Source organism: Xiphophorus couchianus, chromosome 16 (assembly GCF_001444195.1).
Source record: "Xiphophorus couchianus chromosome 16, X_couchianus-1.0, whole genome shotgun sequence".
NCBI classification, from domain to species: Eukaryota; Metazoa; Chordata; class Actinopteri; order Cyprinodontiformes; family Poeciliidae; genus Xiphophorus; species Xiphophorus couchianus.
Window position 1 is genome coordinate 12,688,475 of NC_040243.1, and position 12,341 is coordinate 12,700,815.

The window sequence follows — 12,341 nt, forward strand, 5'->3', positions numbered from 1 at the left end:
CTGCTCTGTCTGGCATGGGGTAGAGTCTGAATGGGGGTGGGACGAAAGGAAATAGCTTTTCCATTGATTTAAACTAAGAGACAAGCTAATGTGGGATAAAAGAAAGACTAGGAACATAAATTTTGAGAATAGGGTTACTGGAAATGATCAGGTGACATGTTTGAGCAAGTAGTAATGAACTAAAATGATCAGATTTTCCAACAATGAGATGTTTGAGATGTTTTTCATAGGTGTGCTTTCCAACACACACAATATACATGCAAGAATATGTGGTCACAGCATGTGACTGTTGTTGGAGTTTGGGGAGAATTAAGGATTACTGAAGTTGTGGGATTTGGTCAAATGTGGGCTCTACTGACGGGTTCAAGAAAAATATAGGTTTCTTAAAAGTTTGTCATGACTTTTTCCATTATTAGGAATAGTATTGCCATTTACTTTGCAGCCCTTGTGATTGGGTTGCTAGTGTTTCTCAGTGTTTCTCGATCTCTCAATCTGTCTACTCAAAGACTGGCTTCTGTTCAGCATCAACACTGCAATCACCAGATAGTTTTTTATATAATTTTGTTGGCTAAACTTCATCTTCAGACTGTTTTCTGTATGATTTTTAGCACTTTGTCAGTTTGTCAGATAACTCCCACATAGCCTATATAGTAACTTTATTTTTTTTTTTCCACATTTTGCCTGGTTTCAACTATAAACCTTAGTTTATAGTATTGTATTTGGAGAAACCAAAGCAAATGTGAAGGGAAAATAAATGTTTATGCATATAAACTCTGTAATCTCTAGGATAAGTGTGGAGCTGTATGTCTCTACAAATTTTGTATATCTGGTGAATGATTTTTCTGCTCATCTTTGAGCATCTTTGCAAAAGTATTGTCACAGATTCTTGACTTGATTTAGGTCTTGACTTTGACTGAGCCATTTTAACACATAAAATGTGTTAGTATTAATTACAAAATGTGATATGTCATTATTAATTATATATATATTCATATGTATATATAATCTTTCATCTTTCTCTGTTGAAAACTGAGCTGGTAGAACCGGAGAGCAGGACCACACTCAGGAAGGAAGGTGCTCTGTTAAATGAATCTCCTCTGGACGGCCCAGTAAAGGAGCGCGGCCATTTTTCGGGAGCGAGGAGCCATCTCCCTGGTGAGCACCATGGCAACAGCCAACACAGGCCCCAACTTCCTGAGATGTTCTTTTCAAGCTCCCAATCTAAAGTGGCAGGCCAGTTTTTTTTTTTGTTATGGGCCTTCTATTGCTTTTAGTCTCTCCAGCCCATTCTTCTGTTTCTTCTTTTTTTTTTTTCTTTGCCCACATGACATGGCCCCAGCCTTGTTCACCAGCCCATCGAGGCTGTGAGAAGACTGCTGAGGGTGAGTGTCCGTGGGAAAATGTTGCCAGACAACACACTGGTATGTGACAGTCAGGCCAGGCTAATAATGTCTGTGTGGGACCAAATAGGGAAAACATTACAATGGACGGAGCAACTCAGGCCAACTTTTATGAATGGATAGTTCTTATTACAGCTCAATTATATTTTGTTCACTATTAATCTTCTTCTTCAAAGTTTCTCTGTGGAAATCTTAAATAAATCCCCTGATTAGCTAAGCTTGATAAAGAATGTGGGCTCATTCATGTTTCTATTTTATGATTACAATCGTTTAGTATTCATACTTTGCATAGTCACACCTAAACTTTGTTACAAGAAATCTGTTCTGTTATATGTAAAGTGGTCTTCATGCTTTATTAAGGCTTTTCAAAGTTTATTTTCTATACTTTGTTTTTTCTTTTTTCACTTCTGCTTTTCTTAATAATGTGCGATTTGTGCTTAAAACTGCAGAAAAACTGCTTTTTGTTTTTAACCTATGTTTGATATTGGAGGAAAAAAATCTGTGTGAGTGGAAATACTTATTTTAGCAGAGTATAGTGTGGATTAGACTGTTTTGTAGAATATTAACATACATAATGTTGTACATTAATATCCATATTTCTGACCTTGACAATCACAGAGATTGAACATTATCTCAGATATCCATAAATATACAAAACAGCTTAAAACCCTTTTACATTACTATAAATTAGAGACAAAAACAATAAAAATATCTTGGTTTTATGGTTTATTACATTCATGAAACTGTATTTACCAGGACTCCTTTAAGGTGCATGTCAGCCATTACATTGTTGCTGAAATAACATAACTTCAAAGGTATTGGAAGGTATGTTCACATCACAAACATGCTGAATAATTTACAGGTCTCAGAACCTCTGAGTACTTAACACATGCAGGAGGAAAGCTCTTTACTGACATTAACAGAGAGCCACCTTGTGGATAAAAGATGAAGTACACAGAGGAAGAAAATCCAACAAACTACAGTGTTTCTTATGTTACGGATATTTTAAAAAGACACACGCAGGAAAGCTTATGACTGAGTTTAAACAAAAAAATATATACAACGGATTCCCTGTTTTAGTAATTATTTACCTGCATTAAGCTAAATTCATAATGAAGCTTGATGTGTTCCCTCACTTCACCTTTCTAACGTGAACCCATTAACGTCTGCAGCCAGCTGAGGTGGCGGGACACTTTTTGGAAGATGTAGCCTTTAGTGCAGTCAGCCCCTTCTGGTTGACTCACCACCCCAGTGAGAAACAACACATCCCTGTACATTGTGAGCAAGGGGCTGCCCGAGCTCATGTTGCAGTCAGCATTGGCCCGGGCAGCAGTGCAGCCCATTTTATTGGTCATCAGGTTGGGGTAAGTTTCCACGCATTGAGGCAGCTTATTGTACACCAGCTGGTTAATAGTGAGCCGGCCCTGGAAATTGGACATCTGTGTGGATTCCTTCCAGCCGGTGACAACAGCCGGCAAATCTCCAGACATTAAGATGCTCTCTGCGAAGTCTTTCTCTGGCAGGCAGGCCGCAACGACATCTGACTTGAAGGTTATGCGGTCGCGGAGCTCGATCACAGCCAGGTCATTTTCAGGACGGTCTCTCATATAACGAGGATGGACGTGAGTGAGCTTCACATACAGCGTCTGCTCTCCGTCTTCAAAGTTGGTGCTGCGCTTTCCTGATGAGACGACAGAATGAACAACATTAGTTTTTGGTGTTGTGCAAAGCACCAAATTCAATACAACACTGATGTTCACTACACTTACCAACTGCAACCTGGAAGCTGCTGTATTTGTTGGCGCACTGAGCTGACGTCAAGACGAGGTTCTCCTTCAGAATGACTCCACTACAGAAGCCATCAGACTCTGAACTCTTTAAGAGAGCCTGGTAAGAAGATTGAGATACTGTGTGAACACAAAAAGGGCATCTACAGGAGTTTGTGCAAGGTGGTCCATTAAAGTAGGCTCCCCTTACCTGCCAAGGACACTCAGATGGCGTACAAGGAAGTCCATCAAAGTTATTGGTAGAAAGACTTGACTGTCTGTCCTTCCACTGAGACAGATTGTTCACCTGACCACACGGGTATCTGACTAACAAGGGAAGACGGTTCTGATTAGATTAGGTTAGTAGCTTTTGTTGGTGAGCACCAGATTCCTGTGCAACAATATACATAACATGCTACATATAGTTGAATTCAGATTTTTACTTACGCTTTGAAACACGTTTGTTTTTTTCTCATTGTCCGATGTTAAAATGACCAAAAGCAAAGTTAGTTAGGATTAGCCAAATTATATCTATTTGCTAAATCCCACAATAAAGAGAGAGTTTTGTTGTTTTTTTAAAAAAAAGAAAAGATGATAGGTGAAGGCTGTATAAGATACAAGTTCACTCATAATATGTCAATTAAATGAACACACTATGAAATACACTTTCACATGTATTTTAAGGAAACACCTTATACACACTGTTTTCTTGTGCGACATTATGAAAATCTACAAAAAATTGGCAAAGTTATCAGGAACATAAATGTGGACCTCTGAAGGTTTGGTTTATCCTTAGGTACAATTTCCAGATGTCTATAGGTACCACATTTATCACTTCAAACAATTACACCCAACAATAAAAAGCACATAAATATTCTGGAAACATTCTGTGAAGAAAGAAGACATGTCCTGCAAAATGTGCAAATCAACCTCAGTACAAAAGCAGAAGACCTTGTGATTAAGAAGTCCGAAGCTGGTAAAAGGGATGTCTTTATCTACAGTAGAAATAAATTATGTTTCAGCGAGGCCAATCAAAGAAGAAGAAGCCATTATTCCAAAAGCAACATAATAAACTCCAGATCACAGTTTGCAAATGCAAGCCATCAAGAAAATCTGGTTGAAATGTTGAGGTTTTATCTCAAAACATCAGCCAGGAGGTCGAAGCTTGTTCAAAAACATCCCCTCAAAATTACCCTAGGTAATGTTTTGGAGCCCCAAACCAAGTCCTATAGAAAATGTGTGAGAAGACCCAGTCACACAAGTTCTGTCAGGAGGAATGGACCAAGATTCCAGAAAACTATATTGAGAAGCTTGTGGAAGGAAAACCAAAACATTTGAGGCAAGACATACAGGTTAAAACTTTAATCTGATTTAATGCCAAACAAAGTTAATAAATTCCTTGTTAAAACAAAGTGTATCTGCTTTTGTCTCTCTCCCTTACTGACATTCAATTGATCAAAAATACATTTCAGGTGAAAATAGATTACTCAAGTATAACCTATGATAAATAAGTGGGAAGCTTCACTTTGTCTTAGTTGCAAAAAAATACACACAAGGAAAAACCGATTACATACCTGCAGCTTCACACTTGACCTTGTCTTTGACCCTCCAGCCTCGGGCACAAGAACACTCATAGGACGTGTAGCCCGGTTTGCAAAACTGTGAGCAACCCTTGTCCTTTTCCAGCGTGCAAAGAGTCTCATCTAGTTTGCGGGATGTAGCAGAGTGTGCACACTAATGTGTAAGTAATAAATAAACAGCAGTTTTTACATGGTGCCTACAACAGATCTGTACCTTTTTCACAGTGGACTCCCGTGAAACCCGACTTGCAGACGCAGTCATAGCCTCCAACACTGTCTGAGCACATGGCTCCATTCATGCAGGGGTTTTCAGCACACTGGTCTCCATCTAAACAGAGAACACGTTTGTGAGAAGAGGCAACGCATTGTTGAACAGGAGGTTCTTTATATAACTTACCGATGTAGACAGACCAAAAAATGTCCTGCAAGAAAAATTGCACATGATAAGCGAGAAGCAGGCTCGTGAAAGGCCTGATCTGTTAGTTCTTACAATGAGGATTCTTAGAGAAATTTAAAATGAAGGAAATACACAGCAAGCTAACCGTGCGATACGAGTCCTGGAAATACTTCCTGGCTTCCTCATAAGTGCACACCCTCTCCATGCAAGCCTGCTCCAAGGTGGACGCTCCAGCATTTCTCTTCTGACGGGAGATCAGCGAGGTGGCCTGCTGCTTCTCCAGAAATACTGAGGGAACAGTGACTTTACTCAGCATGGCCAATTCATGTATAGAGCCAGTAAACTTCTATGGAAATTAGCAAATTTTTTGAAAGGAATGATTCAAATTCTTAAATTATTGTACTGTAGAACAGTTCGTGCACATTACAAATAGAGGGCAAACACTCCATCTAATTCTAGTTCTTTAAAATATTTTTTTTATATTTGTCAATCTCAGCTAAAGCAGGTCTGCATTTACACTTCTAAATAGCATCTAAAAACCCTATTTATTATTGTTTCTATTGTATTATTGTTTATAAAACAGCTGAAACATGTTGAGACATGAATAGGGATCAATCAGGCTGTGACAGGGTGAAAGAGGGTAAGTTTGTGTTCATAAATATAACATTTTAAGAGTATCTGTGTTTCTGTTTATTTAATGCCTTTCACAGGTCAGTGCTGCAGATGCTGCCATTTTGTATTTTTTCTGACCCACTCTTGAAGCTTACAGCACCATCTGGTACTTGTGGTGGCCTTTCTCACCTGTCTCGGGGGTCTGAATGGCTGTCACTGCCCCAGCAAGGAGACAGAGCACAGCAGCGTATGTAGTGGAAGAATGCATGTTAACACCCAGACGTCTGACGTGTCGGTACCGCAGGGATCAATGTGCAATCCTGGAAACACAACAACAGGATGATAAATGCAAAGAATAAAATCTGTTTATCTATCCATCATTGATCTGCCATCCATCTATTCATACATACATACTGTACATCCTTATAGCTTACCCACTATAAAATTATTTTACGCAAGTTCATAGTGATCCTTTGTATTTAGACTTTAACAGTTGGATAAAAAGAAACTAAACAAAATCTGAGGAAAAGGATTTAATTTATTAGAAATACTTTAAATATATAATACATAATTACATGTACATTACATTTGAAATACATAATTTCATGTTTAAAACGTTGCAAGGTTCATTCAAGTGTCCCGGTGACCACTTTCATCAACATGACAGGTGAAAAACTGTGTACAATTCTGAGCAAAGTAATTGATCTGTTATGCTCCCTGTAATCCTAACAGCGTCATAAATACTGCAGCAATGGCAAAGTATGATTGGACCAATAGAGTTTCGAGTTACTGTGCATGTTGACAGCTTCCGTATTAAAGTCAGAAATACGTTATTTAAATACTTCAGTTGAATTGTTTTTGCACATCTAAAAACAACACTATGACGATGTAATATATAATAATTTGATGTTTTTATCCACATTTCATAGAAATATTTAATGTTAGAAATTTGACATCATATCTTTTGTACACAGATGTTGATGAGACATCTGACATGATTCAGCATCCCATTGAAGGGCTTCCATGTTTGTGGCGCTTTATTTTATTATATATTCTGAAACAAATAACTCTGTCCATGTCTCACTCATTGCGTAAATACAGTATGTTTTACACTAAGAAGGCTTAGAAGAAGGTAAAAAGCTAAATATTTTTGTTAGAAATATCCTTTTCATCAAGCAGCTTTCTGCAGTGCAACACAAAACCTGCACAAGTACTTTGTTTTTAGTCATTTATTGTGCGATTTCAGGGGGGAAAACCCCTGTGATATAAAATAAATATCCCTCGTTTGTTTCTGACAGGGCGGGTTAGTCTAGCAGGCCGAAAACCGTTTAACATTGCCGACAATGATGACAATAAAAAGAGAAGAAGATACTCGATACTTACTTGGGGAAACAAAATCAATCAATGACCTGCTTCTTTCCCCCCTGGTTCTGAACTAAAGCAGGAACAAACCGGACGGATTCGGGCCTGTCCGTCCAAAATAACGGGCTCTGGTCACATCCCAGACATCCGCCTTCCTCTGTTTACTGTTTGTAGTGCTTGTAATGACAAAGAGACGCCAGTAGAGGACACTGTTACACAGTGTTGAGACAGGAGGAGCCATGACAGAATCTGACGCGATTAATGAATTACAATAAACATTAATGCAAACATTTACAGTACATTACCATTTAAATGTGCCACACGGGGTAGTTTTGTTCTTCATAGAAACCAAGAAGCTCGTCAGAGTTAGTAGGTGGATAATTCCACAGCAATAATCAAAGAAAACTTGTTGAAAACAAATTAGCAAAAATAATTAGCTTAATGTCCGTTTTTAGTCCTATCATCAATAATGTGCGTCCAAATATTGAATACAGGTTGAAGTTTGCTGACAACCTAATGTCTTTGTGAGGTCATCATACCTCACAAAGACATTAGAATGTGACATGACTTTATGTTATTTTCAGAACATCAAACACACAATATTTGTTCAACAGTCTAGATTTAAAGACCAAACATATACTTGATTCAGAGCTGATGTATCAAAGATGCTTATTTGAAATGTTTTGCACACCTGTGTACACCTGTGGATGTATTTATTCCACAATTGGACATTTGTGCTAACACAAACTAATCATTAATATGAAGTGTATGCAAGACTGGTGCAGGAGAGTCTCTGACTTTGCAGTCTAAGTCTATAGCAGCATATCTACAGAGGTGGCCCAGGATAACCTAATGGTAGTCAACATGGCATCTGTAGCATGTGCTCTTGGATGGGTAGGGAAAATAAACTGCCATTGCTGTTATTAACAGAAAATACAATAACCTCCATAGTGATAATTTTTGTGTGGAAATGCTATGAGCAGTCAGTATGTTACCAGTGGTATGCTGTAACAAGCGTGATCTCAGTTTGGATCATTTTAGGAAATGTTCTCACTGGAACAACAGGGATACTGCTTTGAAGGAGATACATTTGTTTCCACGACTAATTACACAGTCACTATTTTGTTTACTTTTAATTTTTTCAGTAAGCATTCTTATCTTCAGTGATATGCAAAACTGTGTGGTTGTTGGTTTGGTCGTGTGGTGTGGTTCTATGCTTTTTTACCAGTCGTTCAAATGAAATAAAAAAGTACCTAAAAGAAGAACGACTTTAGCACAACTTTCAATAAAACCTAAAAGACTAGCAAATATACCAACTAAGAAATAGGGATTATACATCTATGAACAGATTTCCATAATCAAACAATCACATTGCATCACAGTCAGTTTGCTAAATAGTGGAGCAGCTTAGGATCTCACCACTGCCAAGCAGTCAGTTTTTAAATACTTCTGAAAAAAAAATATTATCACATTTGAATAGTTCTGTTTTTTGTGCAAAGGTGAGCTCTGAAACCTGGATAAAATTGTTCAAACAGCTTTAAATTTGGAACCTAGTAGGGAAATAAAAACTGAAAGTGGCAAAAGGCTGGAAATGAACAAAAGTCACATCAGGGACAGAAAAAACAACATGCAAAAAAGAAACAATAACATGTCATTTTACACATGTAAAATGACTTATTTATGATGCTGTGGTATGGACACTGTTTCAGTCTACTATGTTTCAAACTAAACCTTTTCACTAATTAACATAGAAAAAAAATTACCAAAATATACAGCTTAATTCGTAAACACTAGATATACATGAGGAAAATTGGTTTTGAAGACATTCAAATGTCAGCCTCTCTGATTTCAATTTAGAAATCACAATGACATCTACATGCTAACAAAAAAGGAAAACAGAAATCTCTTCATACAGAAAAGTAACACACCTTAAAGACAAAACATTGTCCATTGCTGCTATAACCCTTAGCACTGTGCTCTCTCTCTCATGATTCAGTGTGTACATCTGATCAGCTAAAACTGGGTGTAATCAGTTGTGATCAATAGGAGAACCGTATAGCTACAAACAAATGCATAGCAGCCTGGAAAGAACAAAAAGCAAATTAAGGTTCTTCACTAATCAGATCAGGTGGGAAAATCTGAGTGAACAAAATGATCATATAGAAGCTGTTAAGAACTTGTTCTAGAGGCAGCTAACTTATGGTAACAGGAAATCAAATCTATAGTTTTGGTAAGAATAGTATTTTTAATTTAGTTTTTCTCCTAAAGAATTATCATCCAAGGATGCGTTAGAGTTATTAAATATTTGATATCATACTCTGAAAAAATGATTAAACCCATCCAACAGTAAATGTTTCTGAAACTGGACCAGAAGGATAGAGCCAGAGTCCCTTTTTAGTGGTCATATTTTAATAAGACTGTTTGCAAGAGCAATGCAATTTACATGCAGGGCCGTGGGGGCTTTGGTCTTAGAAGCAACCGTGTTAAATGTCTCCATCTCCCCAGTCTAATAACAGAGAGATAATAGGAGCCTGCTCAGACCAGCTGTTCCCTGGTGCTGGACGGGGACAGGAGCTGAAGTGGCCAGAGGAGGGAGAACAACCAAATGCTGAGTGTAGATTAGACAAAGAGCATGTTTAAGAATGAAGAGCTGCAGCTGGATGCATAAGTGATTAACGTAGTAATTTCTCTGGTGAATCGAATCACCTCAACTGTGGCTTAGTAGAGATTTGTGCAACAGATATCTATCCATGAACACATGTTGCACAGACTGTAGTTCCTGTAGACTGTAGCTTTGCACACTGGCAGGTATATTCGGTAGTGTACATAGGTTGGCTTTCAGTGTGCAGTGGTGGAAAGTACCACCAATCATCTGATCCATCTCTTTCAGACTGTTTATGTTTTATTCAACTCTCATATTGCCCCTCCTCTCTCTCTCTTTCATTGTAGCTCCCATTTATTCCCTCTGCACTCATTACTTTTTGAGTGCCAGCTCTAAATTGCAGGGCAGCACTAAGGAAAGAGCACATCATTGCACATGTCTAGCCTGCTCTTCTTCAGTCCAGTTTTATAAGCACACAAAACAAACACCCCAGGGAGGCATCACACACACAATATTAATAGTTAATGTCACCTCAATCTCGACAACTTACAGAGAAATTAACCAGGGTGAAAATGAAATACCTGGAGTTCCACACACAACCGTACTTTATGTTTAATCTAAATGTTTTTGATATTTTCTAATCAAAAACCTATTAAAATCAGTTTTGAGGGATGCATGCCTGACTTCTTCGCAAGTGAATAATTGTTCATAAACTTATATATAATTTTGGTCCCAATACTTAGTCCTGGGGAACACCACAAACATTGCATAACGGTGCGTTCACACCAAACGCATTTTGAATGTAAGGCGAGTCTGGTTTACATTCAAAGTATATGTGGAGGTGCGTCAAGATTAATTTTAATTTACAATAATTTTTGTTGCATGCAACTTAGCATTTAGCTCTGTGAACGCTTTTCTGCCTTGGGCAGATTCCATATGCTTCATACTGGTCTTCATCATAGTATACCATAGGGGCAAAAATGATGCACATCCCGAACCACAAAAACAGTAGGCCCAGTGGGAAGACACGCTAACCACCAGGCAGCTGTGATGTGAGCTAGTTCCGTAAAAATGTACCACAAGGCAAACAATTTTATTAGCATGGCACACACAACAGGCAACAATTTGTGCAAATGAGTGATTTCCAGTCCTCATCATGCTAACGTTGAGTTCACACCAAACACGTTAAGTGCATCAAAAACACCTCCGACGCGTCAAGTTTGACTCATGTGCACTTTGAATGGAGATTCTTGACATTTTGCTCTACACCCATCATTTCGCGTGACTGGTTCACATTCAGAGTCCATGTGGAGGCGCGTCGAGGGCTTGTCGGTCTTTTCCGTTGGACGCGTTGGACGTTCTTGACATGGCAAACTCTCCAAACGCTTCAATTCACACTGTGCTAGACACTTGAAACGCGCCTCCACGGCCCTTGACGCGCCTCCACATACTGTATACTTTGAATGTAAACCAGACTCGCCTTACTTTCAAAACGTGTTTGGTGTGAACGCACCATTAGACAATGTTTGTGGTGTTCCCCAGGGCTACTAAGTATTGGGACCAAAATTGTTTATTTTATACATAAATGATATATGTAAGGTGTCAGACATACTTCATTTTGTTTTCTTTGCAGATGACGCAAACATTGACAGAAATTAATTTCATGTAAATTGCAAAAAATGGTTTGAGATTAATAAATTATCACTAAATTTAGATAAAACCAAATTTGTGTTATTTAGGAACCTAATTTCAGAGTCACTGAAATTAGGTTTTTGGGTGTATTGATTAATAATAAGATCTGCTGGAAACATCATATTAATTATGAACAATCGAAAATAGCTACAAGTATTGCTATTTGGTTGAAGCAAATCAACCTTTTAAGAAAAGTCTCAAAGTATCCAAAGGTTCACAGATGAAGAGGGGTGAATAATTCAGACAGAAATTAAAGCACTGTGGATTGCTTGGGCACGTGTCTGTAGGTTGATGTGTGTGTGTGTGTGTGTGTATGTATGTATATCTCATTTAGGTAAGTGTATACATATGTATACATATGTATATGCATTATTTATATCTGGTTCAGAAGCTATTTTGGATTTAGAAGGGATACAGGAAATGGGAAGATTATTCATGTCATGAACTACAGGATAGAAAAGGTGTATGATTAAATAAGTCAAACTTTGTCATACTCCTCTTCACACTCAAGGCCACCAAACAAGTGGTGTATTTGCATGTATTTGAGTATGTACGTTTGGTGGTAGTAGAACTAGATACTAGATAAAATGCATACTTTTTATTGAGTATTGTTTTTTATTGGTGAAATATCTGAAATAATAAAAAAATCATCATCAATTTATCACCATCACATTTTCAACAACAAGATAATTCAAAATCTATGCACGTTTGGAAGAAAAATAAAATAACAAACAACCTAAAAAAAACATTACATTGCAGAAGCAAAAAACAAAAACAAAAATGGAACAGGGTGACAAGATGAAAAACAAACAGCATTTTAGGATTTTTCAGCTGTTATAAATTAAAGGCAACTCTAAATGTGGGTTTTTAACATTGATTTAAAGGAACTTGTTTCAACATTTTTCTATTTTCTAGAGGCTTGTTCCAGAT

The 12,341-nt window shown here is 37.7% G+C and overlaps 1 protein-coding gene across 1 annotated transcript; it reads right to left on the reverse strand.

Annotated features, from left to right (window-relative positions):
- Window positions 1-2,109: 2,109 nt before the first annotated feature.
- Window positions 2,110-7,301, reverse strand: proza (protein Z, vitamin K-dependent plasma glycoprotein a). The gene is made up of 9 exons (XM_028042591.1): window positions 7,139-7,301; window positions 5,945-6,075; window positions 5,289-5,431; window positions 5,144-5,168; window positions 4,961-5,074; window positions 4,741-4,869; window positions 3,378-3,493; window positions 3,170-3,287; window positions 2,110-3,081 (listed from the first exon to the last, which is right to left on the reverse strand). Exons 2-9 carry the CDS (start codon window positions 6,021-6,023, stop codon window positions 2,546-2,548), a joined length of 1,260 nt encoding a protein of 419 aa, XP_027898392.1. The 5' UTR covers window positions 6,024-6,075; window positions 7,139-7,301; the 3' UTR covers window positions 2,110-2,545.
- Between the last annotated feature and the right edge of the window lie 5,040 nt (window positions 7,302-12,341).

Excerpts from the sequence above, each read along its gene's own strand:
- proza (XM_028042591.1), bottom strand. The coding sequence starts at position 6,023 with ATGCATTCTTCCACTACATACGCTGCTGTGCTCTGTCTCCTTGCTGGG. Across the intron at positions 5,169-5,288 it reads TCCAGGACTCGTATCGCACG|GACATTTTTTGGTCTGTCTA; the intron begins GTTAGCTTGCTG and ends TTTTTCTTGCAG. Across the intron at positions 5,075-5,143 it reads TTTTTGGTCTGTCTACATCG|ATGGAGACCAGTGTGCTGAA; the intron begins GTAAGTTATATA and ends TTCTCTGTTTAG.